Raw genomic sequence first — 26,600 nt, forward strand, 5'->3', positions numbered from 1 at the left:
GTATTGAATTTACACTCCTTCAATATCCTCTATTTGTTCATTTATAGTTCCAAAGATGTTGAACATTTTTGCCCAGTTATATAACAATCCCTCTACATATATAGAAGTTTTACTACAGACAAGTGTATTTACTCTGAGGTTTAAGTGCCACCTTGACGACCATCTTCATGTGTGCATCACTTTGTCTCATGATGGAAAAACATTCATTTGTGTCAAGCAATATTAAAGTCAGATATGCTGCATACAAAACTAAATGCTGCCTAAACATTTCATCATTTATGGTGACCTTGACATGCATACATACAGAACAAAACTAAATGCTGCCTAAACATTTCATCATTTATGGTGACCTTGACATGCATACATACAGAACAAAACTAAATGCTGCCTAAACATTTCATCATTTATGGTGACCTTGACATGCATACATACAGAGCAAAACTAAATGCTGCCTAAACATTCCATCATTTATGGTGACCTTGACATGCATACATACAGAACAAAACTAAATGCTGCCTAAACATTTCATCATTTATGGTGACCTTGACATGCATACATACAGAACAAAACTAAATGCTGCCTAAACATTCCATCATTTATGGTGACCTTGACATGCATACATACAGAACAAAACTAAATGCTGCCTAAACATTTCATCATTTATGGTGACCTTGACATGCATACATACAGAACAAAACTAAATGCTGCCTAAACATTCCATCATTTATGGTGACCTTGACATGCATACATACAGAACAAAACTAAATGCTGCCTGGACACCATTAGCTTGTCGGGGGTAATCCCAATTAAATCAATTGAAAAAAAAAGAAACAAGAGCTGTCCGTAAGACAGCGCGCTCGACTTTTTTATTGCTTGCCAATAAAAAAAGTTTTTGCAGTAAAAGGCAATACAAGAACCAAGATTCTAAGTCGATAAAAGGCCTTAATTTTTAAAACAAATCCTTGACAGAGTTACCTTCTCTTGCGTACAGATGGGGGTAATGATGTGAAATAGCATTAAAAGTTTCAAAGCAATATCTCAAAGGGTTAAGGCAATAAGTGGATTTTACCCATATTCAATGTATTTTCTAAGTCAAAAAGGGGCATAATTCTGTCAAAAACCTTGACAGAGTTATGTCCTTCTTGTCTGTTGATGAAGGTCGTGATGGTAAACAAGTATGGTCAGTTTCAAAGCAATACCTCCAATGGTTTTGAAATAAAGTGAGGTGGTACAAAAAACTTAACCAAGCTCAATACACTTTCTAAGTCAAAAAAGGGCCATAATTCTGTCAAAAACCTTGACAGAGTTATGTACTCTTGTCTGTAGATGGAGGTTATGATGGTGAACAAGTATGGTAAGTTTCAAAGCCATACTTGTAATACTTCTGAAATAAAGTGGGGTGGTACGAAAAACTTAACCAAGGTGTGACGCCAACGCCGACGCCGACGCCGGGGCGAGTAGGATAGCTCCCCTTTTCAATTGAAAAAAAAAGAAAAAAGTAGCAAATCACTTAAATTTAAATAAATGAGAACAATATACAAGGATCTAAAGATTTGATTTTTTTCATAAGCACAGTTCATATTATTGTGGCATATCATATTATTACCTTGAGTTTATTTTCAGCTCTCTCAGCCTGTTTTTGGAACTCAAGATTTTTGTGTTCAGCTTGAGCAAATTTAACAACCATTGTATCTTTCTCCCTAGTTGCTTCTTCACTCTGTTTTGTCACCTACAATAATGAAATAACAAAAAAAAATATTGTAGGATTATAATCAATGTCTTACTATATTAAATCATACATCTGTGTTATTTTTCGCACTCTGTAAAAACAGTATAGCATGGCAGTGCACATAATATACAACAAGAACTGTCACAGGAGAAAGAAAAGCTCGACTAATAAAATACTGGACGCAGTAAGGAAGACAAAACTATGAAAGAAAAATCAATTATGTATAATAATATAATCCTAAATTCAAAGAGAGATGAATCTGTAAATATTGATCCAAGAGTTATGACCATTATCACATAAAATGTAATTGATGATAAGAAAGTTTTTTTTTGAAGTTTGAGGCAAATACCTTTAAAACTAAAAAAAGTTATAGTAAAAAATAACATTTTTCTAGTAAAAAATCTAAGTTTATGGGGAGATAATTCTTGCAATATTGGTGCTAGTGTTATGAACCTTGTCACATAAGATGTGGATGATGATAAGGTACATATATTTGAAGTATGAAATTGATCCCTGACGAAAAAAAAAGTAACAGTAATAAATAATATTTTTTAAGGAAAATTCTAACTTCAAGGGGAGATAAATCTGAAAATATTGGTGCTAGAGTTATGAACCTTGTCACATAAGATGTGGTTGATTACAAGGAATATATATTTGAAGTTTAAGCTGATAGCTTAAGAAATGACAAAGTTATAGTGAAAAATATTTTACTGCACCAAAACTTTAATCTGAAATCTGGATGCGGACGCTGACGCCGGGGCGAGTAGGACAGCTCTCCATATACTTCGTATAGTCGAGCTAAAAACGTCTACTAATGTTTGTGTCACTTTTATTTGTTGTAGCAAGGTGAAACTGATATGTTGTTTCTGCAAATTTAAAGGGTATATGATAAATACAATATCAACTATATGCAGATTACATATTAATACATTTTGTCCAATATACAAAATGTACTTTAATATTTTTTGCTATGGAACACTTGTTCCTTTCAAACAAAATCAACTGGTTAAAACTAGCTTTTACACAAAAACTGAAACAGGACCATTTTCCTGTGAAAAATCACAAAATCTTGAAAATATGTTCCAAGATATTATGTTTGTTTTCTCCAAATTTTCAATATCAGCTATGTGCAGATTACATATTACATCAATTGAACTTGGTGAATAAAGCTGTGTGCATAGAGGCTGACTTCATACAGTTTTATTTATCTTTTTCAAAAATTTCAGTAGGAGATCAACACTAGTGTAATATCCTCTACGTTTGTATATGCACAAGTTTCTTACATTGTATATTATAACATTGTCCACAATATATGTGCTGTTTTTTTTGTACTATAAATGGAACAGTTACACAGGTAATACTCCAAACAAAATCAGCATAAAAAAAACAGGATTTTTTCTGTGAAAAATTATAAGAAGCATAAAATCTTGACAAAATGCTCCAGGATACTTGGTGACATTATTAGTTTCATGAAAATTTTATTGAAAGATGTTGAAAAATGTACAAGGAAATGTGCACCTAAAAAGGAAACAGTGTATATACATGAACATTTTATTCTTACTTTATCTATTCGTAGCCTCATTTCATGTTGTAACGTGGCTATAGCTCGTTTTGCTGCACTGTCATGGGACGACAGCTTGTCTTTTAATCCTCGAATCTCATTGGTCTGCTGGGCTATAGTGTACTCTAACTATAAAAATGTAAATATATAGTTCTATAAATAATCAGGTAAATCTCAATATGATCCTGTAACTTTTCAATTATATATTCAAGATAAATTTAATGAAAGAAACTCAAACTAAAGATGACTCATGCCTCCAACAACCACTTAGCAATTCGTGAAATATTAGTGATCTGAAGCCAAAATTATACCTCACAGATCTGTAATTTTAAAATCTGTCATCTCCATGTGTATTAAAAATATTCATAATTTATTGTCTTGTCAAAGAGCAATCATCCAAAGGCCTTCCCAATGGAAATTTTCATCAAAACCATGCAGTTTTCCCAGAAAGATAAACCTGAACCAGCTTTTTTACATCCCAAATTAGCATTTCACAAAATCAATAGGTTAACTAAAGGCCTTATCCCAATTACGTGGGAAAAAAACATGACTTTCATTCTTTTTAGAAATGTATGCTTTGATACTTATAATAAACACTTATAACTATGGTGTTTCCCTGTTTCTTAGCTATAATGGTGTTGGAAGACCAAAGACTGGAGATGTGCTGCGAGTCAGAACAAGAGTGTACAATTTTTACATCAATATCTAAACTGACATTCAGTTGTATATACAGTACATGAACATACCTCTTTTAGCTGTGGTATATACAAATCATCTGAATTGTGCGATTTAAGACGTTCAAGTTCTTTTGTACTGGAATCTCTCTCAGATGTCAATGTTTCACACCTAGATTTATGATCTGACACATCTTCTTTTAACCTGCATAATGTAACATTATGATGATTTTGTTGTATAATAACTACATGTATTAACATAATTACAAATGCATATACATATTCTAAATTAAGAAAGAACATACACATGTACATGTACCTCCTGTCTTACAACTGTGCATTGTCATAACAAGTATTCCAAGTTTCATATTGATATCTTTCATAGGCATATTGATAATAAGTTAACCAATTGTAATACATATTCTAAATCAAGAAAGAGCATAACTCCAAAAATATTGCTAAAGATCAGGAAAATACCTCCTGTCTTTTAACTGTATTCCAAGTTTCATATTGATATCTTACATAGGCATATTGATAAAAATTCTTAGTTAAAAAGGGCACAACTGCATCTTGCAAATTTCGTGTTGATAACGTTTTTAAAAATATTTATATAATAGGCTACATTAAAGTTTTTGCACGACAACGGTCATGCAGTGATCATAATAGCTCAAATTTTTCTTCAAAACAGACAAACTTTAAATTGTACAAATTATATTAATAAATCATTTTTCTTGTTGTTGAAAATAACAAATATTTCGAGTATCTATCATATTTACCTGCTTATCTCACATTCACGGTCAAGCAACATCTGTTTAGCTTGATGAAGTTGCTTTTTTAAATCCTTCAACCCGGGAATGTTTGCATTACCTCCCTTTTCATGATGACTACCTTTGAAAGAACACTGTAAATTGTTTTTTAAGCATTGATCACAAGAATCTGGATTGTCTCCCTGTACAGTTTGTTCATCTTGAGATATTGCACATTTGTCTAAGTTACTACTCACACTCGTTTCAACTGAGTTACTCTTTAAAGTTGCATCTAATTCTGATAAAAGTTCATCCTCTGAATCAACTTCCACATCTTGTCTTTGACTTGGTTTCGATTCTACAGATTTTAACTGACTAGGAGCATCACTATGCTGTGCTCTGTTTTTCGGGATGGCACCTGTTTCTTTGGTAATCAAGTTTTTTGCTTCAAAGGCATTACCACTCTTATTTGCAGCAAATTCAGCTCTTTGAGTTCTTTCATCTTCTGGTTTGTTTTTATCACAGCTGTTTGAATTTGCATCTAAATCTTTATTCTCTACAGCATTTCTATCTAGATGCTTTGAATCATGTTTTTTATTTTCAGTTTCATTTCTTCTAACATTTGATGAGTTAACATCTTTACAAGTAGCTTGATTATCAAGTTGTCCATTAGATGCCCCAATAACATTAACACCCATCTGTACCTGTTGCAAGTATTTAGTTTCACTCTGATCACATTCCGGTTGATATGACTCTGGCTTTTCTGCAGACACAACACTAATTTCATCCTCTGGGACATTTTTCTCTTCACATAACACATTATCAGGCAATGTATCAGCAACCTGATCAGCTGCATTGTTTGTTTCATTAATACCTTCTGCACCATTAACTTCACCAGGATGAACATTCGGAATGTCATTTAAATCACCTCCTTCAGCACTATCTGCATGCGCTTCATGCTCAGCTTCTCTATCAGATTCAGTTGGTTCATTAACTGTTTCAAGAACAATGTGTGACCTACTTTCTTCAAGTTCACTCTCTGGGGCCAGAGAGATATCTTGCCCTGATGCTGAGGCACCATCTGCTTCACAGACATCTAAAGGATTTCTTGAAATACCATCATCTTCTACTTCTTCCTGGGATCCAGCTGCATGTTGTTGAGAAGCATATTCATCTAATTGACAGCAAGATTCAGTACGATGAGAAGTGACAGTCTCTTCTTCTAAACTTGCACCTACAGCACCCTCAGCTTCCCCATCATTTTGATCACTTACCACATTATCTCCCTCCCTTTGTAAAGAAACATTTGAATCTGCACCAGCACAAGCTAAAGGAAAGTATTGTTCATCTTCTGCAGCATATTCATTGAAATCATGTCCATCTTCTACACTGTCACCTTCAAAATTCTGGTTTTCTTCAAGATTTCCATTCAATAACTCTTCATTTCTGCGTTGATTTTGATCTCCTTCTGTCAGGGAACAGTTTTGGAAATTTGATTCACACTCTTGTCCCTCCGCTTCTACTTGGTTATCAGCCAGAGCAAACCCCTCAGGGTTATCAGAACATGCTATCACCTCATTTTCATTTATCTCTCTTTCCACCTCATTACCATTTGAAGCACTAGCAGCAATATTTACATTATTGATGCTACTTTCTAACTGAGAATTCTCAGGATAGCAATTTTGGTTGGAGTTTGCAATACTTTCAGATTCAGCATTTAGATCACCGCCACTGGCTTCAGCCACACTGTCTGATTCAGGATCTGGATTTTCCAAAATGTTCTCTTCATCCTGCTCTGCATCAGACATTTCTCCAACACTGAAAAAAGTTAATTTTGTTTGATTTGAATAAGTTTTAAAAGACAAAGTTATGGTAATATCATAGTTGATTAAAAATGTTTCAGATATTTTCCCTGACAATGATTTTTCACATATAATAATATAAAATGTTCAAGAACTAGTCTTAATAATATGACCTATACATAACATAGTTTATGATTACTCTTCATTAATCTAATATTTTATATTTTCCATAAAAAAGTCTTGTTAATATAAAATGTAAAATGTGCAATGATGAATATAAAATTTTAATTTAAATAACTAAATGCTAATTATTTGGACTAGTTCAGAAGCCTATAAAAGGGCTTTTCCCTATGTAAGTTTTCTTTAAAATCATCGGGCGAGTTTTCAGAGGAACACCTCAGTGCTTTATTTCATGCAGGTGTGGGCACCTGAGTGGAACCACCTATGTCCCATTTATACTAATACCGCAAATCCTAATACCGGTATAAGCTTGCTAAATAGCTTCCTCACATGAAAGAATCTGGTGGGATTTGAATGTACAGCGCTGCAGGACAAGTGGTTTGAAAACTTATCCCTTTTGATAACCAAATAAAAATTCCAAAAAAAATGCTTACAAGTGCAGTTATGGATAATCAGAAATTTTGATTGGCCAGATAGTTAAAAACTTGGGTTACCCTTTCAACCCCGATTTTATTTTAGTCAAGTGAAATAAAAATGATAGATTAAGAAAGAACAACGTTATAAAAAGGAGATACCGCGAGAAATCACTAAAATAAATTAAAAAAACAAAACATAGAAAATTATGTCACGAAAATGCATTACAATATCGTTTTTCTATTGATGGAGATAGAATTATATAATATGGTCGTAGTTTAATTGTTTAAAAAGCATTATTGTTGTCGATATGTGATTTACAGACCTGAAGACAATGTCCGTAAGTCAAAATCACAAATTATATTTTATTTTGACAGCCGATGCCAACATGACAAAATGGCGTCATAATTTGACAGGTCACATGATCAATATTTTCGGTGGTTATTTCACGACTTCTAAACTTGGTTGCGCTTCACTGTATCTTTATTGATCCGGGCAAAAAACTTATATATTTTACTTATAACAAGATTATGAAATCTACATGCAGTAGGGCATGGGCTTAATTAAAAGTGTGTCCGCACTCAATGTTCTCCTCCTCAGTAAGATCTATCCACCTTTCAAGTTGATAACCCAAACACTCTTTGACTTATCATCTGTAGTAGATCGATCATCTGGACAAACAAAATTAGTTATGGTCTGGTTATATATGAAAAAATAACGGTAAGTAAACACAAATAATTTGAAAAATAAAGTGTCCGACATCTCTAACAAATTTACATTCAGCCGGGAAGCTTGGGAGATTTTGTATTATTTCATTATCTCTCTTGAACTCACTTCAAATCAAACTGAGTCTGCATATTTTTATGTACATGTAGGTTCATGTAGTTTCCAGACCGGATCATCATCAAGTATGCTAAGCTGAGCTTCTTTGGTAGTTTTAGAGTGTTTTTTTCCTTCTTGTTATTATTCTTCAACTTCTTTGTGAAAGTTTATTTTGAATGTTGATATGTATTTCCATTATATTAATTTCTATATACACAAATTTCAGTTTTTACATCTTTATTGATTATATATACACATAAAAATTACTTTATAAAAATTATTGAACGTTGACCTGTTCATATACTGTATTGCTAATCTGAGTTTTCTGATCATTTTAACGTCACTGTGTTTGATAACACTAATCTTTGCATTAAACTTATTTTGACAGATCCACAGCTTATTCAATATTGTCTTAACTGAGTTCAATGATGAAGCTTCTATGACCTAGCTTAGTTTTAACTTGTTCCAAGAATCCACAGCTCTATGTTTTTTCTGGTGTTTTACTTGTCATTTGTATGAACATTTTATAGTTGTGACCTCTGGTAATGGTTTCTTCTCTAATTCACATTATTTCCTTGTCTTTTTTTTATCAATTTTGTTAATTATTTTAAAAGTTTCAATCATATATGCTCTATATTTTTTTTGTATTCTAGGGTTGGAATGCCTAAGTGAAACATTATTTCGCTATATACTTTGCCAGATATAATTCACTTAATACTCTATTAGCTCTTCTTTGGACATTTTCAATGGATAGTGCATCTTTTTAAAATGTATATGTGCCCACATTACGGAGCTGTACCCAAGATAAGGATTTACAAGAGAGTTATAAAGTTGCAGAAACATTTCTTTATTCATATAAGTAAATTTTTTGACTGAGTCCTAGGTTTCTGTTTGCCATATTTACTTTACTACTTATAAGTTATATGCCATTTTGCAATCAAAGATCACGTCCAGGTCTTTTTTCTTCTTCATTTAATTGTTGAATTTTGCAGGGATTGTTGCTTAAGTCTTTAATAAAGAAATCGCATGGTATATTTTGTCAAATATGCATATAGCCCTCCAAGAAGACCTAGATAGACTCCAGGAATGGGAACGCAAGTGGATGATGTCTTTCAATCCCAGCAAATGTGAAGTCATACACATCACCAAGAAAAGAAGCCCCATCATTTATGCTTACAAGGTCCACCAATCAACTCTTCAATCTGTCAAAAGTGGAAAGTACCTTGGTGTCAACATCGCAAATAATTTTCATGGAACATACATACAGAATCTACCATCATAAAGGCCAACAACTCTCTATCATTCCTCAGAAGAAACATCACAAGCTGCCCACAAGACATCAAGGCCCAGCCTACAAGACCCTTGTTAGACCAATCCTGGAGTACGCAGGCACAGTCTGGGACCCACACACAGCCACCAACATCAACCAGCTTGAAGCTGTCCAAAGGCGAGCTGCCCGATTTGTAAAAGGCGATTACAAAACTACCAGCAGCACCACTGCAATGATGACAGACCTAGGCTGGCCAACTCTACAGCATCGCCGCTCCAATGCCAAGCTAGTGATGGTCTACAGGATCACGCACAACCTCATAGCCATCCCAGCTGCACAGTACTTCCACCCCCTGACACTTGGTGGCCATTGCTAAGGACACAGATTCCATGTCCCATTCTGCAGAACAGACACCATATGTAGTTCTCCTTTGTACCTTCGGCCATCCGCCTGTGGAACCACCTTCCAGAGCACCTAGCCACAGCAGTCAACCTTGAGGCCTTCAAGGGAGGACTAGTCATGGGGCCCTAATATGCCGGAGTCGATTTTTTTAAATCTGCACTTATTCGCCGCACAACACTTTGTGCATACACCCTGTACGTCAATGCTCCAGAGTGGGTTATGTACAGTATTGGAAGAAGAAGAAGAAGTTTTACATTTCTTTTTGTTGAAGATCATCATTTGTCATTTCCTTGCTTAACAAAAAATGATGAAAAACCTTGGAATCACCCAAAATCTAGTTTTTCCATGTTACCATGTGGTCTTTTACCTAATTTGGGTGAAAAATTGTTGTTTTGTAACATTTATAATTTTTTTAGTTAATCACACTCTTCGAATATATTATCCTGAAGGTGACATGAGTAAGAGAAAAGGCCCTAGTACACTACCCCGAGGGACACAACAGTACTTGTAACTGTTTGTCACCCTGAAAACGTTCCGTTTATCTTTACTCTTTGTTGTCTGTTTTCCAAAAATATTTTGATCCCTACATAAATTTTGCCTCTTATACCTAAGCTCCAGACCTTATATTTAGTAGTCATCTGGGAGGGACCTTATCGAATGCAGGATTAAAATCAGTATTTAGTATTTACACACTTTCCGTTTAAAAATATTTTCCGTTGATACTGCTTACTTTTCGTAAAAAAAAATAGAGTTTGGATTACCTTGGCACATTTCCATAAACACATGGCACGACCCTGCAATAGAAAATTAAAATGCTGTAGACGCATTATTTAGTGGAATAAATGCACAACTCGCTTTTGCAACGATAAGACAACAAAGTTACAAGGTTTGTTGCTGCTTCAATTATGAACAGCGATCAAAACAACGCCTGTTCTCTTATATGGAACTGGCATTCAACATACAGTTGACATTCTAAATTTAAATGGCGGGAATATTTTGGCAAATTTTGTCAAATTATCTCATAAATAATTGGAGGGGTCAAAATGTCAATGTAAACTTAGTTGTAAAGATTTAACCGAATTTGTTCCTATTTCAGAATTGACAATTACTGCACTGATTTTATATTTGGAAACAGAAAGTAGAAATCTAGCATAAATTGATAATTTCATTGCAATCCGGTCAACTCGTCCTCTGGTCAACTCGTCCTCTGGTCAACTCGTTACCTTTTTGGTCAACTCGTCCCCTACTTTTGGTCAACTCGTCTCAAAGAGTCAACTTGTCCCTAATATGGTCAACTCTAGTCCTAATTATAAGACCTATACGTAACCTATTTCTTATTTATCATATTAATCTGATATTTTACATTTTTCATTTTCCATGTTACGTTAGGTCTTAACAGATCTTTGCAAAATCGTGTAGCAAAAAAATTGACATTAGACATCGATTTAGATCTAATGAATTTAAACAATTAAAACAGCCTGTATTTACATTAATTTTGACCTATTTATAAACAAAACTAAAAAATAAATACCTTTTAACAAAATAATTTAACTGTCACATCCGAAAAGTCATGATTAAATCCTCTCATTTAATTAAATTCCTTATACAGCCGATATACAAATGGCCGCCATTAAGTGCGCGAAATCTGATTGGCTAATACAAATGCAAGCGTTTAAATGGGTCCAGAAGTTTCTAACAGAATATTTTTTTAACGAAATAATTGCCCATGCACCGTCAGTGTGTTCGAATATATTTTTCCGTTCAAAAAATTGGAATCAATCTGTAAAACGCTTTACTTAACCAGTATGGCCGATGAGCGAAATAGACTGATATTTCTATTTTATTTTTAATTGATAAGTACATTGTTTGAAAGTTTTTGTTAATGATAGACCATGCAATTGAAAGAACAGAAGATAAGCTTTTAAATAAAGCTTGAAAGGCAAGCCAATAGACATTTTTTTAATTTTTCAAAATGCTACGCGTTTATGAGCAATAACTATTTGACGTCAGGCTTGACCAACATAAAACTATAACAAGCCTGTAACGTCTAATCTATTGGACTAGGTCAACTCGTCCCCTACTTTCGATCTATTCGTCACTATTATGTTGTAAATCAATGTCTGTAAATAGTTCTTTTATGTAAAATTAATAATGAATTTGATTGATATCGAAATATAAATAAAATAACGTCTTTTTTACGTTAAATTACTTGAAATCACAGGTCCCTCGCCGCTGTAGGTTCGATCCTCACTCGGGTCGAAATTTTTCATGAGAGGAAGCCATCCAGCTGGCTTACGGTAGGTCGGTGGTTCTACCCAGGTGCCCGCTCGTGCCTGAAATAATGCCCGGAGGGGCATCTGGGGTCTTCCTCCACCAATAAAGCTTGAAAAAATTGACGAAAAAATTTCGGCGGAACGCTTTTGGATGGCCCGACCTGAGTGTACAGTTGCCCACATGGCCTTCCGGCGGCGACCTTAAATAAACGCATTAAAAAAATAAGATTTATTCTTAAAATCACATTTGCGTTGTACGTGCATATTTCTTAGAATTCCATATTGTTGGATTATAGACTGCATGAGAAAGGTGTATGTGACAATTTTAATCGTTTGTGTTGCTGATTGTGGCTCTTTTTTGAAATATATGAAAAACAAATAATAATAAAATGTAGGGGAAGAGTTGGGGACGAGTTGACCAGGGGACGAGTTGTCCAAGGGACGAGTTGACTAAAAAGGTGACGAGATGACCAGAGGACGAGTTGACCAGAGGACGAGTTGACTCTGAATCATTTCATTGCCATCAGTTTTTTTCATTTATGTAGAAAAATCTACACATTTTTAACTTCAGAAGTAAGTGCTGTGTTTAGTCTAGACTGAGCCATGGATAGTCAGACTATTCTCCCCTTACCAGTCCCTCTAATGAGGGTTCACTGACTGTTCTCTCCCTATTTTTTGTGGAGAACTGTCTGAACACGTGTAGCATAAGGTCAACAGCGCAGGCTGGTGAAAATGCCTGATCAGGCTTATGACATAAAAATCATATTTCTAGAAAAATAATAAATATATTTCTTTTAAACTTTGTTTATTGAGCATAATATATGACATAAACAGGCTGGTGAAAATGCCCCATGGGGCTTATGACATAAAAATCATATTTCTAGAAAAATAGTAAAGATATTTCTTTTAAACTTTGTTTGTTTATTGAGCATAATATATGACATAAACAGAAAGAAGAATATTTGGCTACTGTCACTTTTGTGAGAATTATTTCCCCCTTTTCATGTTTTTGTAACACATTTTTTTTGAAGTCCTATACAAAGTGTAAAACAAAATAGGTTTAATAACTTCTTTATGCTCTAATTCATTGCACCAACACCTGCCAGCATACATTTCAATCAGTTTTCAGAGAAAACTTCAAAGTGTAATGTTCAATGTCAAAGAATTTTCAAAATATAAATGGGAGAAACAGAATATTTAATCCAAATACAGGGCTCACACTGGCTCAAATAAAATAATAGCCAATAATTTCAGCTTAAAAAAATAATAGCCAAAAGTTCAACGGACTATTCACGGATTAGCGATTAACAACATAAGCAGTTGATTAAATAAACATTACATTTATATCTTTCAGTTTTATAAGGATTCTCAAATAAACTGATACATTTGTGTATATTGATAACTACCTTTTTTTAAATAGAACCACAACTTTAATTGTTAATATAGAACAGAATAAAAACGTTATAATTAGTATACAGCGTTTTTTTCTCTACTTTGGGAATGGTGCCGGTACCAGACTGATTGGGAAAAAATGCGTTATTTTGACTAAAATTGGGAATTGTTTTAATGCATTTTTTCAAAGACATCATGAATATAGATATAGCTAACAGCTTCTACTGTCTAGATAGAACTATTGAGTGGTGATTTATATGAATATGTTGGAATTAAATGATTTGAGAAAAATCACTTTGCCTTGTGGGCATTTTGAACAGTCATTTTGGGAATTTAACATTGGAAATTGGGAATTTTAATGTCTATTTTCTATTGGGAATGGTACCGTTTTAGGGTAGTAGTTATATAAAGAAAAAAAAACACTGGTATAATTACTGTATAACAATAATATTGAAGATTCATTATAACTTTACATAATGCTGTTATCAGACAACTTTTTTTGTTTGTTCTAATCAAATTTTGTCAGCTATAACCACTGTCAATTTCCACATTTCACACAGAACTGGAGTAGATCTAGGTCATATTAGCCTATAGAAATAACACAAGTTTGCAAACTCATTCACAGAATGCAGCCTTTTTTCTGAATAATTTACTGAAAAATATTATCATCACCAATGTAATACAAATTTTCTGCCATAGTAGTAAAGATTTTTAAACAGAACATAGCTTATTACACCTTCAAATAAATATCAAAATTATCGGTGTCGCGAAAATATGTGACAATCGGATTTTTCCTGTTTTCTAAAGAAATATTCACAATTTTGGTTGTTGTGCAAATAGTTGTTTGGAATTTAATACTTTTTAAATATTTTACCATTGTTTTCCACTGGCGATTTAGTCAAGTAGCTTAAAACAAAAAAAAATAAAAATTTGCAATTACTGGAATCACGGTAAATTTTGGGTAAGTCAATATCCAGTTTATCAATTTTAAAACGATTTTTGTGGCTAATTGACGGATATTTGATGTCTATAATAAATGCTGGACAATATCTTTAAAGTACTTATACAATTATACATCTCGCATGTATTTTATCACCTCGGGCAATATAGTTAGCAGCACGTGACCGGTAAAAAGTTGACACTCAATTAAATGCACCCCGCTAGTGTTAATTGGGTCTACTGCATTCATTATCGATTTTTACACCTTATATAAACACTGTTGGAAGTAAAAAATAATCGCCAGATTTTGTAGCCAAAATGCAAAAATAATCGCCAATCTTATAAAATAATCGCAAATGGCGACCGACAGCGTGAGCCCTGAAATATATAGAACTAAGGTATTGTTGGACACATTTCTATTAAGAATTTTACATTTGTATATGTAACATATTTTTTAAGGACTTGGAAAATTATGTGTTATATAAACATGAAAAATGCAATATGTTAATCAGGGTAATTTTTTCCCTGAAACTTGCTTGGATATAAAATAACTACTGTAGTTTTGTTTATGCGTATACCATTGTTTTTGCATACTATATGCTTACTTTGGCTAATGACATCTAATTTCTTTGCAGAACAGATCAAAATGGATGCTTGGGATCCAAAGACAGAAGACTTTGAAGACAAAATTTTCAACTCCTACACAAAAGGCCCTGGAAGGAATCTGAGTGTTAAAAAGAATTATGTGAAGTAACTGCATTATTTTTAAACATTTATCTTTATCATTTTGTATGTTATTGATTGCTCTTATACAGACTTGTTTGTGGATTTTACCTATTCTAGTTTTTTTTAAGGAAATTTGGGCTAACCATTTCATTCTGGTGTTACATATATTTGTGTAGAACTGGAAGGTTTAAAGTTTTGCATGTAATATTACATGTGTATCACATTTTGTAAGTCATTGTTCAAGCCCCTTGATTTTAGCAATGATTTCTACCGAGACCAAATAAAGTTTAGTCGCATATCTTGAATATGGGGAAACTTTAGGCCTGATGAAAAAGTACCCATACAGACTTATTAGTATGCCTGAATCAGTTCATTTGTGACATTAAGTAGGAATTCTTGGATGGAAGCTTTATGTGGTGTTACTTACCCTGCTAGTTTGTGTAAGGTTGATGCTTTCTAATCTACCTAGATGCCAGACCTCCGTGGTCGAGGGGTTAGAGTCGATGACTTCTAATCCAGTTACCTCTCTGGCGTGGGTTCGATCCCCGGGAGATGCTTTGGTAGTTTAGCGCGGAGGAAGGTAGTCTAGTACTGGTTTAACTCTTCAGGAACTATGGTTAGGAAACTATCCGCCTAAATGACTGAAATACTGTTTGGAAAAGGCGTAGAATAAAACAAACAAACAAAGATGCCAGACATATTTTGTCAACGGCACAAACACCTCTATGTTTATTATGTAGATTGAAGATAAGTCGCTGTATCTTAAGCTGTTTGTCTGTGTGACTTTCACACTATATGTTGGATAGTGGGATTTAAAAAATCTGTAAATTATATTTCAGGGGTAGTGAAAGACATGTTCAGCTGTATGTTACAGGCATTCCACAAGAACTTACAGAGGTATACATTGTAATATATATGTCTTTAATGATGTCATTCTCTTTTCTTGATTTATGTTTGTATCAGGATTATTATATGCCAGAAAAAGAAATTTCAGTGTATAATGTTATACATCTGGTTGTCTGTCTTCCAGTAGTTTCCGTGTCCGCTCTGTATCTTTTGAACATTTGTGTGTATATTGCCCCACAATTGGGATGCTCTTGTTTTTTCCTTTGCATTTCCCATATTTAGAGGTAATTCTCTGTTCCTGAATTTTAAGCATGGTGATACCAGAAATTATTCACATTTTAATTGTCCTGGTTTTTACAGGAGGGATTGGAGAGTCTATTTGGACGAGCTGGCAGTGTTGTTCGTGTTAAGAAGATGATGTCTAAAAGAGAAAATTCCGGGGACACATTTGGGTAAATGTCAATTCAATTCAGTTCAGTATATTTATTGCATAAATCAGGTCATACATATTTATAGCAAGCAATGTATCGAGACAATTAAATACATGTATATATGGATGCATTGTGATCTAATAACTTCATTCTGTAATAAAGAATTGTGAATGGTATGTCCATGGCTGAATGGCTAAGGTCATATGACTTGCCACTGTTATGAATTCAAATTCTGACTGGGACTGTGGTTTCTTTTAAGTGAGGAAGCTATCCTGCAATCTTAAGAATGTCCTTTGTTCTACTCTGGTGCCCTTTTGTGCCTGAAATAATGCACAGAAGGGCACCTGAGGTTTTCCTCCACCAGTAAAGCTGCAACAAAAATATAAAAGGGAACTTGTAAGATTGTAAAGCATTTTGTGTATAAATTAATACTGATGTAATATACTGTTCAGATTTGTAACAATGGGAAGCCTGAGTGATGCTGAACGAGCTATAGCACAGTACGATGGGTTTAAGATTAACAAATTTTCATTACGTGTGACTGTCTCAATGTCTAAAGAGGAATTAGAAAAGAAGAAACAAGAAAAGCAGGTAAAAACCTTTTTCTCTGCCTGTCTTTAACCTATTAAATGTGAGTGATCCTTGGCTCCATTAATTTAATTGATCCTGGGCCTAATAAATTTTAGTGGTGTTTGGCCAAATAAATTTAAATGATCTTTGGCCCAAAAAAAAATTGAGTGATCCTTGGCCCAATAAATTTGAGTGATGTATGGCCCAATAAATTTGAGTGATGTATGGCCCATTTATGTTAAAATGATCTTTGACCAATATTTCATTTATAAGTGTGCTTTAAATTTTCCTGTGGTGTTTTTTCCCCAGGATCTTGGCCTGATGACAGCTAGAGGATTTGACGAGGGATCAAGTGACTCGGATACTGTCCCCATGGTGAGGATGAATTAAAAAAAACAACAGATTTTCCTTAAAAGATTTTCCAGCACATTGATAAAGGAGCTCCACTGAGGTCTAAAAGTCAGAAAACAATACAGTTTGAAAAACTAGCAATACACATGTAGATCAAGTGAAGCACTTAAATAGAAAAATCTACAAAAGATAATAAAGAATTGTAATAAGAATTACAATGAAAATGGATTTTTGTGTGATTCTTAGCATAATTCTGAAGCCATTTCACACAATCAAAATTATTAAGGAAAAAACAGGGGTGAGGGAATGATACGAAAATTGGCACACATGTTATTGCTCCAGACTTACATCAAGTAGTACACAAATTTCAGATTGGTATTTCCAGTCTGTTGTGTCTGTAACCCACAGTGGAGTCCCTTTAAAACTTCTTTTTACAATTTTAGAGCATATCATATGAAAATAAATATCTGATTATCAGAATAAAAAGAAAGATACTATATTGAATGATAGCAGCATTAAATAATGAGTTTTCTATGATTTTATTGCAGTCATCAAACAACAAGCCAAATGTGATAAATGGTGTAGGGTATGTATTATACAGTTTTCTTTTAATCCAAATTAATAACAATATAAAGGAATAGGAGTTTTCATCTGCCAATTCTCTTTTTAAAGCTCAATGTTTTATAAGAATGGCTTCCTCTTAGTGAATGGGTTAAAAGCAAATAGTTCATTTAACAGCATTAAATACCAATGTTCAAATCCCACAAGAGAAGTACTTTCTTGAGAGGAAGCTATGCAGAGATTTAAAAGAATATACAGTAGAACTTCGGTAAGTCGAAGTTGAAGGGACTTGGGTAAAAACTTCGACACACGGGACTTCGACTCATGAATCGCCTCTCAATTCCATGACAAAATTTCGACCCGTGACTAGTGCTAATCATAAGATCTATAACGAAACCTTTTTCATGTTTATCAATCATTAATCAGATATTTTACATTTAACTATGATAAATATAGCATGTTAGATAACGTTTTTTCACGGCTTATTATTTTGACTACCCGTTGACGTATACAATATAGTTACAAAAGGCGTAACAGTAAGAAAGGGCGATAACTAAACCGGCTTTATAGTAAATATTTCGCGTGTTATTCTCACGCAACACCGGGTCATGGATGTTTTCAAAATGAAAGTAGTTCTTACTGTTTACTTTCAAATACCACTAACGGCAATTAAAATAGTAACGATTAAAGCATTTTATCACACATTTTTATCGCAAACAAAGGCTGCTTTTGAACACGGATGTGTGTAGTTGACACCTGTCACACAAGTTGATTGGAAATCGTCTTCGCAGCCAGTATAAGGTGTGAAAAATGTCTCGAGATCGAAGGTGTCAAAATAATCGAAAGACTTCGACTTATTTGTGGTAAAATTGCACTAGATTTACTTTATACGGACCACGAAAAAAACTTCGACACATCGAAAAATTCGACACATAAAATCTCGACTCATAGATAGGTTTTTATAAGGAATATATAGGGGGAAAATCGGGACTTTCATTTTTCTTCGACACATCGAGAAAATCGACTAATCGAAGTTCGACTCATAGAAGTTCTACTGTATATGACTTTGTAGTATAATTTGTACAGATATTGACTTGTGTAGGAATTTCAGTGTTGGCACCCGAAACTTCCTTCAAAAATGCAAAATCGCCTTTACAGAGTTGATTTGACTTAATGCAACCAGGACAGTGTCTATTCTAGGAGGGGCGATGGAGGGATTCACCCAAATTTTTGAGAATTTACCTCTATTTTTCAGAGTAAGGGGGAAAATTTTACATACAGAAAGAAGGAAAAAGATAACGAATTAAATAAATTCTCACTTTTCGATAAAAATCCTACACAATATGATAAACACTAGTTTAATGTCCTGCACTATCTACAGTTATGTTCACAGCTTAGGAAAACAATTTTCAAATGACACTGTCAGTTTTTGCTTAAGGATTCTGGAAAAGTTTCCAGATTTATGTTTTAGCTTGAGAACTAGACTAATAGTGATTTGAAGATCAAATAAAATTAAACCAAAAGGTGTATTAACTCACACTTGCTTCTGGTGGATTCTTTCATCTTCTTGGTTGAGTAAGGACTTAAACTATGCCAGTTTAAAACTATGCCAGTTTGAAAAAGGGAAAAAAGATTTAATTGAATACTTTTTTTTTGTTTCCAGAAATGCAGGGGCTGCCTCAAGTGCCATTGGAGCTGGGAGGGGGAAGAAACTTAGAGAAATTACACAGGGTAAATTCATTGAATTATTATTCATATTACATAAGAATTATATGCATTTGAATTAAAAAAAATAAATGTTGGCTTGCAATTTTTGCAGATAGGTTAGACTGTAAATAAGGAAATTGGGGGTGTTACATTAAAGTGGAAGTGGTATTTCAAATAATACATGTATACATGATTTGTGTGATATATTGATTATTTATAGTCCCAACCAGACACCCATATGAATGTCTCGGCTCATATTCAGAAGTTTCTCCACTTTCAGACTAAATAAGTAGTTCTTCTGTAACAGGATTTTGCTGACATCAGAAAGAGAGATCAGTCATGTATTTATCATGAATTTTTGGATTATTTACAAAGATAGATTTTACGACCTAAATATATGAGCTGAGTTGTACTTTTTTGATTGTATTCAAACACGTAACAGAACTTAAACTATTTACAGAGCTGTTTAATCACAATATAACAGTGCCGTTGTGTCGCAAATTTCCATTGCAAAGTCCATATGTTAGTAATATAGGTAATGGATATTGTGTTGTGGATTTGAAACAGTACTGAAAACTAGCTATACGCCAACAAGTTACTTAGTTTTCTTATATTAGAACTATCATCGATATAAACAATATTGATGTATCATTAATATTTTTCTGTTGATCAACAGATACACAGTTAAAAAAATTGATAATTTTGACTTATTAATAATATGTCTAGATATTGGGAAAATTCATCTAAAACATATACAGAAGCAGGTATTATCTCATGCTACATAGTGGAAATATTTCACAGCAATGGTGACAAATATATGGTCTGGATAAAAATCATGCAATGGCTTTTATAAGCAAGACACTGAACAGAACATGTTTTTTACTGAAATCATTTTAACAGGAATAAAAGTGAATGACAGACAAGTAATTTTAGGTAATTATCAATATATCGGTGTATCGTTGATATTTGTCATCCGATATTGATATATTGTTGATATGCCTTACCTTGAATCAATGACAGCTCTATATAATATGATAGATTATTAGAGACTGAGATTATTGAGGACCAAAGAAATTGAAGAAAATGCTAGTTTTTAGGACTAGATGTATTTTCATGATTTTATTTTCTTTTGTGTACCCTTCGGTGTAAAACTTTACATATTGATAGAACTAGTTCTGCTTAAGTACAAATGGGCAAATGTTTTTAGTTACCTGTGTGATTTTAAAGGCTGTATGAAATCCAATGTTTTTATCCTGGAATGAATACATTGTAATCATTCTTACTAGATATTGTATGCTATGTTAAATGCATGATTTAGTTTTGTCTTTAAAATTTCTAGTTATTCTGTGATGTAAACTTGAACTTTCAAGTTGTCTAAACTTTGCAGTTCTTGCCTGATTCAATGGGCACATTTTCCATACAATTTTCAAATATTGATAAAAACAATAGAACTTTTGAACATTGGGATAAATTTCAGTGTTGTTACCACTTTAATTGCAATATACAGGATCTTTAACCATTTGAAATTTCTTCAAAGAGATTATGCCACCTGTGAAGAGCCAGACTATATTTAAATAAACTGTTATTGTGTGTGATATTGAATTCCCTTAAACTTTAAATAGGCTGTTCCAAATTAAAAGTAGGGCAAATCCATTACACAAATTCAGCATGTTGAGGTTAAATACATGTAATTATAATATGACTGTTTACATTATTCACTTTTAGTAAGCCCAATAGGAAATGCAAAACAGCCATCAGAGGGTCTGCCACAGGCCGGTAGCTATCCTTCAAGACTCAACAATCTTACAGTGCAAGTAGACAAGGCCGGGGGTCACACTGTGTCTCGAACTGATGCAATCTTAGATTCAATGAACATGCATACCCCCGTGGGTAGAGGAAAATCTCTTGGCCGAGGAAAAGTGAAAGACTTTGAATATGAAAGGTAATAATAGCTCTGGGGAGCTTTTGTGTTCACTAATTTAAAGCGGCCTTAATTTAAAGCAGCCTTCAGCTTTTATTAAGGTTAAATGTGTTATTTTTAGATAAATTGTTTTATATATTTGTGAAATCAAAAGGATTGAGGTGGAAAATGAAATTTGCCGATGATAAGGTACATAAACAATAAGGAAACCCCTGGAAGCCTCTATGGGTCTGCTGTCTATACTTAAAATAGTAAAGCAGACAATTCATTTCCTTATCTTCTATTTTTAGAAACAAACGCGTTTTGAATAGCTTTTGGGACACTGTTTTGAAGAAGGTTTCACAGTGATAGAATGCACTTTTTCATGATAAATTACTGAAATATTTAGTTTAAAACAACACAGAATTGTTGTTCCTCTGTCAATGATTACATAAAATTTTGGCTTATAATTGATTAAATTGCCATTACATGGTAATCGAAATCTACTGTAATTACTTGGAAAAAATGTTTTGTATTGCAATCAAGAATAACTTCATTACTGATTACTTGAATATCACTAAGTAGGATTACACCATCTTTGACTGAAATACTTAAATATTAAGTAATGTAACAGTTCCAGTTCAGATCCAAATATAATGAAATGTTTGAAATAGTTGATGTTTTATAAGATCTTTACACAATGACTGACACTACTCTGTTCACTGGGAATCACCGAAAATTTAAACGTCTTTCAGAGAAGACTATTTTCAACCTACAAGAGGGAGAGGGGGACGTGGGAGGGGTAATCGCTCTAGAGGTCAAAGGGGTCGTGGCGGTTACTATAGAGACTATTATGATAATTATGATGGAGGATATGGCGGGTACCAGCAACCGTATATGGGACGAGGAATGGGTTTCCCAGGGTATCCAATGCCTGTTTACGGTGAGTAAGGAAATAGGAAATATTAGATTGAAATGCTAAAAATGATAAGAAATTGCATTGAAAAAAAAATCGTTAGGAAAAAATATCAGATTGAATCATTTTAGATTTACTTGAATGATTGTTACATGATTTTGTAATTGTATTTGCCTCTGAAATTTTATTGGATATTTCTTTTTTAAAGAAATGTTGAATTTTCAGAAACATGTAAACTTTTGGAATATATTTCTCAGAAAGTTAGAGTGAAGTGGTAATGGTTTGTTTTGAGATGACCCATGTTTACTGACTTTTACAGTTGCAGATCCTTACATGGGGATGATGAACTCTTCACATTTACTCCAGCCTGCCTATAATCAGATGATGAATTCTACATTGATGAACGCCAGTATGCAACAAGCAGCCCTGCCACAACAAACCCCGTTGCCACAACAAACGCCCCTGCCAAAACAAGGTAAAATTTTTCAAGGAAATAAATGCTTTAAATCAAATTGTAGACAAGAAATGTACTAGATTTTCTCCAAAGATTGATATAGAATCACAGTGCTTTTTAAGAGCCAATTAAGGACGGCCAAAATACAGCTTTATTTCCCTCTCCGTTATTTATATATTCTTCACCTATTTCTGAAAAAAAAAAATTCCCTCCAGAGGAAATTTTTATCATGATGATGAGTGAGACAGAGAAAGGGACATTGTACTTCAAGAAGTTAATGGTATTGCATCACGATAAACAGAAAATGAAATCTGTTAATCCCCGCGCCTCTTCCCCCCAACGCCCACCCCCCACCCCCCTTCTGCAATGCAAAATCCCCCCCTTACAGTGGCTCTGCCACCATTCCTGTAAAAGTGAAAAATAAGCAATGTTTATATTACATCAATTTTAATGGATGTATATTAAGAAGTAATATTGTAGAATTGAAACATAAGGCAGTAATGTACATATATAACTATTTATAGTTTCACTAAATTTGTATATGTTGTACTCTAAAGGAGGAGGGGAGTCAAAGATATTAAGACAAGAATGCTCGGTTTGTGGAAAGCTTGGTGGATCACGCTGTAGTAAATGTAAGATACCATACTGTAGTGCTGCGTGCCAAGAAAAAGACTGGGTCGAACATCGTAATGTGTGTCTCACCATAAGCAAGTAAGTCTCACAAATTACATATTAAAAATTCTTAAATTTGAAACAGTCCATTCCAAGTTAGCGATTTCCATATCAAAATTTTGGTTATTTTCATCTGCTGAAATATATTGAAGTTTTCAAAGGTACTTGCAGGCAATTTTTTCAAGCTTAAATTGAAATATGTTAAGAAATAATGAAAAAATGTATAATTTCTTTTGTAGAGAAAAAGAAGCAAGTGAAGCATTTTCAGAGTTTGATGTCACTGTAGGAGATGAATTAATACCGGTTTGTCATTTTTTGTTAAATTTTTCAAAAATTTGTCAAATTTTAGTTATCTTTTTATTCTTGTATATAATTTTCTGTTTATAAAATATTTTGCTCTGAAATTCAGGACTTGGTGGTGAGCTTACATGACTTCTAGGCAGTGACTATATCACTTAGTACTTACTGCTGTGGGTTTGAATCCCATCAGAGTCTATGGAGTCTTTTATGTGAGTAAGTTATCCAGCCAGCTTACAGAAGGTTGACGGTTCTACTATGATGCTTGCTTGCTGCATGAAGGGGCATTTTAGGTCTTCCTTCACCAGTTAAGCTAGAAGGTTGCCATATGACTTACAATGTCATTGTGTCAGACTTAAAATCCAACAAAACAAACCAACAAATGTACTGTGAAATGGTGTAAAATTATAATATGATTTAAAGATATTCACAAGAAGTTGATTCAGGATTATTTTTAGAACTGTCTGCTGTGCACTCAAGTGAATTTCTTACCCTGGAAATGAGGGTAACTGACACTGGTAGTAAGAAAATGTTTTGTTTAAAGCAGCTCTGTATTATATTCAAATATAAGATCTTGTGCAATGGCTGCATAAATCTAAACAGCTTATTTTGCATCACAGAAAACTACATAGAGTTGGAACACGTCTAGTTTAGCAGACCCCAGAAAATAAATAATACTTGCACACTTGCATATTAGGGGCACCTGCCCCCACCATCTTGCATTTTAAGATTCTTATTTTCAAAGCTACAATAATATGCAGAATAAAATTTAGAAACATAATAAAAGTATAGTAACAAAAACGCATGGACATTGGGGTCCTCTAAATTAGATTCTATCTATGTTTTTGTTTTAGCAAACATACAGTATAGATTTCTTTGCAGCAAGTGAAAAAACTGATGGAGAAAGCTACAGGGGACATTATTGAGGTTACCAAAAAATCTGACCATAATCAAAGAGCACAGTCTGAATCTGAAAGGTCAAAAGGTCAAGGTAGAAGAGAGGAGAGGCGGGGTCAACAAAGCGACGATGACAGAAGCTCTGATAGAAGAAGAAATGATACAAGCAATAACAAAAATGAAGAAAGGAAGGGTGAAAGGTCAAGGGATGATGATGGTAGCAGGAGGCGGGCGAGATCAGGTGATAAGAAATCGGGACGAAACAACAAGGATGACAGAGGTAATATCATTGTGTTAATTGTAACAGAATTGCAGCCACCATTTATCCCTGCGTGATAGTAAGAGATGATTAAATTGGTTTGAATCTCTGGGGTTTGTGCATCTCTTAGCTCCAGCAGGTGAGGTGGTTTTGACCCCTGGTGTTGGTTTAAGTTTGTAACATCCGAGGAGGTTAGCTATAATAATCTTACCTCTTTATGGGCCATATGATCTAAATTGTGTTGACGCGTCGTAAAATCAAACAAAACAAACATACTTCCCTCTAGGTTGAGAGGAAGGTACAAGATAGGAAGTTTCCATAGAGCCTTAATTGAAAAGTACGCAATTCATTTGCCTGGGGATTCCCTAAAGATTACTAAACAGATAGATGCTCTCTTCTTTAATTATGTTCATAAAACCCTTACTTTTATGAAAGAAAATAAATGAAGATCAGATAAATTGATTTTTATTCCCACCTGAAAGCAACATACAATATAAAAATACTGCCTGTGAAAAGATCCGCTTAGCTTATGAGTCTTAATGGACATTTGTTTGGCAGCTGATTCAAGAATCGTGTGGATGAGTGGTTGGTAAATTGCACAAAAATTGGTAATTATTACTAGTTAAATTATCAAGTGAAGCTGTTGAGGTGAACTGAACACCGAGATATGATCGAAAAGGTGTTAAAATTGATGGTATTGGCAGAAGCTGGGCTAAAACATTGGAAGAAATGTTAATAAAATCAGAAATGTTAATAAATGGTTTTATTTTCTTCATTTCAGCATGTTTTAATTGTGGAGAAACAACTCATATGAGAAGTGACTGCCCAAAGCCAAATTTCTGCAGTAAGTCATTTTAAAATAGATATTGTATACTAAAGCTACATTTACATGTTGTTATTAATTAGGCAGATTTATTTTGCTATCTATTGGTGAAAGAAAAGTTACATTGTCCCCCTTGTGGCTGAGGAATTGCCTTTAAGGGTTGTGACATTAGAATTGCAGCCACCGTTTATCCCTGTGTAATCATAAGAGACAACTTAATAGGTTCGAATTACTGGGGTCTATGCATCTCTTAGCTCCAGCAGGTGAGGTGCTAGTGACCCCTAGTGTTGCTTCAAGTTTGTAATACCTGAGGTTAGCCAAAATCATATGTTTCGGGCGACATATGACCTGAATTATCTTGGTGCGCCGGAAAAACCAAACAAAACCAAGAAAAATAGTGATGTTGTAAAGTATGATTTTATTCTGATGTGAAATATTTTAGTTAGTACTTATGATTCCTGAATTAGTTTTATTTGTATTTGTTTGCATTTATTACATGCCACTGAGGCCCAAAAGAGCCTGAAATCATACGATTTCAAATTCTTGCATTGATCAAGTGTGGCACATAAAACTGGAAAGTATGCAAAAGATTATGAAGAAATATACGTGAAGTTAAATTGTTTTTATGCTCACTATCAACTGTTTTTATGCTAACTATATCTATGCACTACCTCATTTTCTGACTGCATGCCTGATATTAATATATAAATTATTTTTGTTAATAGAAAAGAATAAGAAAACAGGTAAAGCTGTTATACCTGACCCTGCTTTGAACTTGCTCTTTAAAGGCCACTTTATACCCCAGAAATGCTTTTATTTTTATTTCTGCAAAAGCTTACTTTGCTTACATTTTTATTTCTGTAAAAGCTTACTTTTTTGTTGTCAGGACAGGTGTTGTTAGGTGCCAGATGTTTATTCGCTGGCCAATTCCCTGAAATATCTTAAATCTTGACTATGTTTCTTTTTGGCAATTAGTACTTTAATAT

The 26,600-nt window shown here is 33.8% G+C and overlaps 2 protein-coding genes across 7 annotated transcripts in view; one reads left to right on the forward strand and one right to left on the reverse strand.

Annotated features, from left to right (window-relative positions):
* Nucleotides 1–7,548, reverse strand: part of LOC132740823 (coiled-coil domain-containing protein 186-like) — a 33,606-nt gene extending 26,058 nt beyond the window's left edge. For both annotated transcript variants that reach the window (XM_060728833.1, XM_060728832.1), the window contains exons 1-5: nucleotides 7,432–7,548; nucleotides 4,741–6,528; nucleotides 4,037–4,169; nucleotides 3,291–3,419; nucleotides 1,607–1,729 (exon numbers count right to left, since the gene is read on the reverse strand). In XM_060728833.1, coding sequence (XP_060584816.1) covers nucleotides 1,607–1,729; nucleotides 3,291–3,419; nucleotides 4,037–4,169; nucleotides 4,741–6,518 — 2,163 coding nt within the window. In that variant the 5' untranslated portion in view covers nucleotides 6,519–6,528; nucleotides 7,432–7,548. The remainder of the gene's footprint in view (nucleotides 1–1,606; nucleotides 1,730–3,290; nucleotides 3,420–4,036; nucleotides 4,170–4,740; nucleotides 6,529–7,431) is intronic.
* A 2,802-nt stretch (nucleotides 7,549–10,350) lies between these two features.
* The window catches only part of LOC132740824 (tudor domain-containing 6-like), a 40,023-nt gene continuing 23,773 nt past the window's right edge, over nucleotides 10,351–26,600 (forward strand). For 2 of the 5 annotated variants that reach the window (XM_060728838.1, XM_060728839.1), the window contains exons 1-15: nucleotides 10,357–10,486; nucleotides 14,840–14,954; nucleotides 15,770–15,827; nucleotides 16,137–16,228; nucleotides 16,660–16,798; nucleotides 17,087–17,152; nucleotides 17,677–17,714; nucleotides 19,353–19,420; nucleotides 21,122–21,338; nucleotides 22,052–22,239; nucleotides 22,532–22,687; nucleotides 23,224–23,377; nucleotides 23,578–23,641; nucleotides 24,518–24,812; nucleotides 25,573–25,635. In XM_060728838.1, the coding sequence (XP_060584821.1) occupies nucleotides 14,851–14,954; nucleotides 15,770–15,827; nucleotides 16,137–16,228; nucleotides 16,660–16,798; nucleotides 17,087–17,152; nucleotides 17,677–17,714; nucleotides 19,353–19,420; nucleotides 21,122–21,338; nucleotides 22,052–22,239; nucleotides 22,532–22,687; nucleotides 23,224–23,377; nucleotides 23,578–23,641; nucleotides 24,518–24,812; nucleotides 25,573–25,635 (1,702 nt within the window). In that variant the 5' untranslated portion in view covers nucleotides 10,357–10,486; nucleotides 14,840–14,850. Of the gene's footprint in view, nucleotides 10,487–14,839; nucleotides 14,955–15,769; nucleotides 15,828–16,136; nucleotides 16,229–16,659; nucleotides 16,799–17,086; nucleotides 17,153–17,676; nucleotides 17,715–19,352; nucleotides 19,421–21,121; nucleotides 21,339–22,051; nucleotides 22,240–22,531; nucleotides 22,688–23,223; nucleotides 23,378–23,577; nucleotides 23,642–24,517; nucleotides 24,813–25,572; nucleotides 25,636–26,339; nucleotides 26,358–26,600 lie in introns of all 5 variants that reach the window. The other 3 variants (XM_060728834.1, XM_060728836.1, XM_060728835.1) reach the window with 3 other exon arrangements.

This window comes from Ruditapes philippinarum, unplaced genomic scaffold, assembly GCF_026571515.1.
Source record: "Ruditapes philippinarum isolate M1 unplaced genomic scaffold, ASM2657151v2 ctg230_1_1_1_1, whole genome shotgun sequence".
Classification (NCBI taxonomy): Eukaryota; Metazoa; Mollusca; class Bivalvia; order Venerida; family Veneridae; genus Ruditapes; species Ruditapes philippinarum.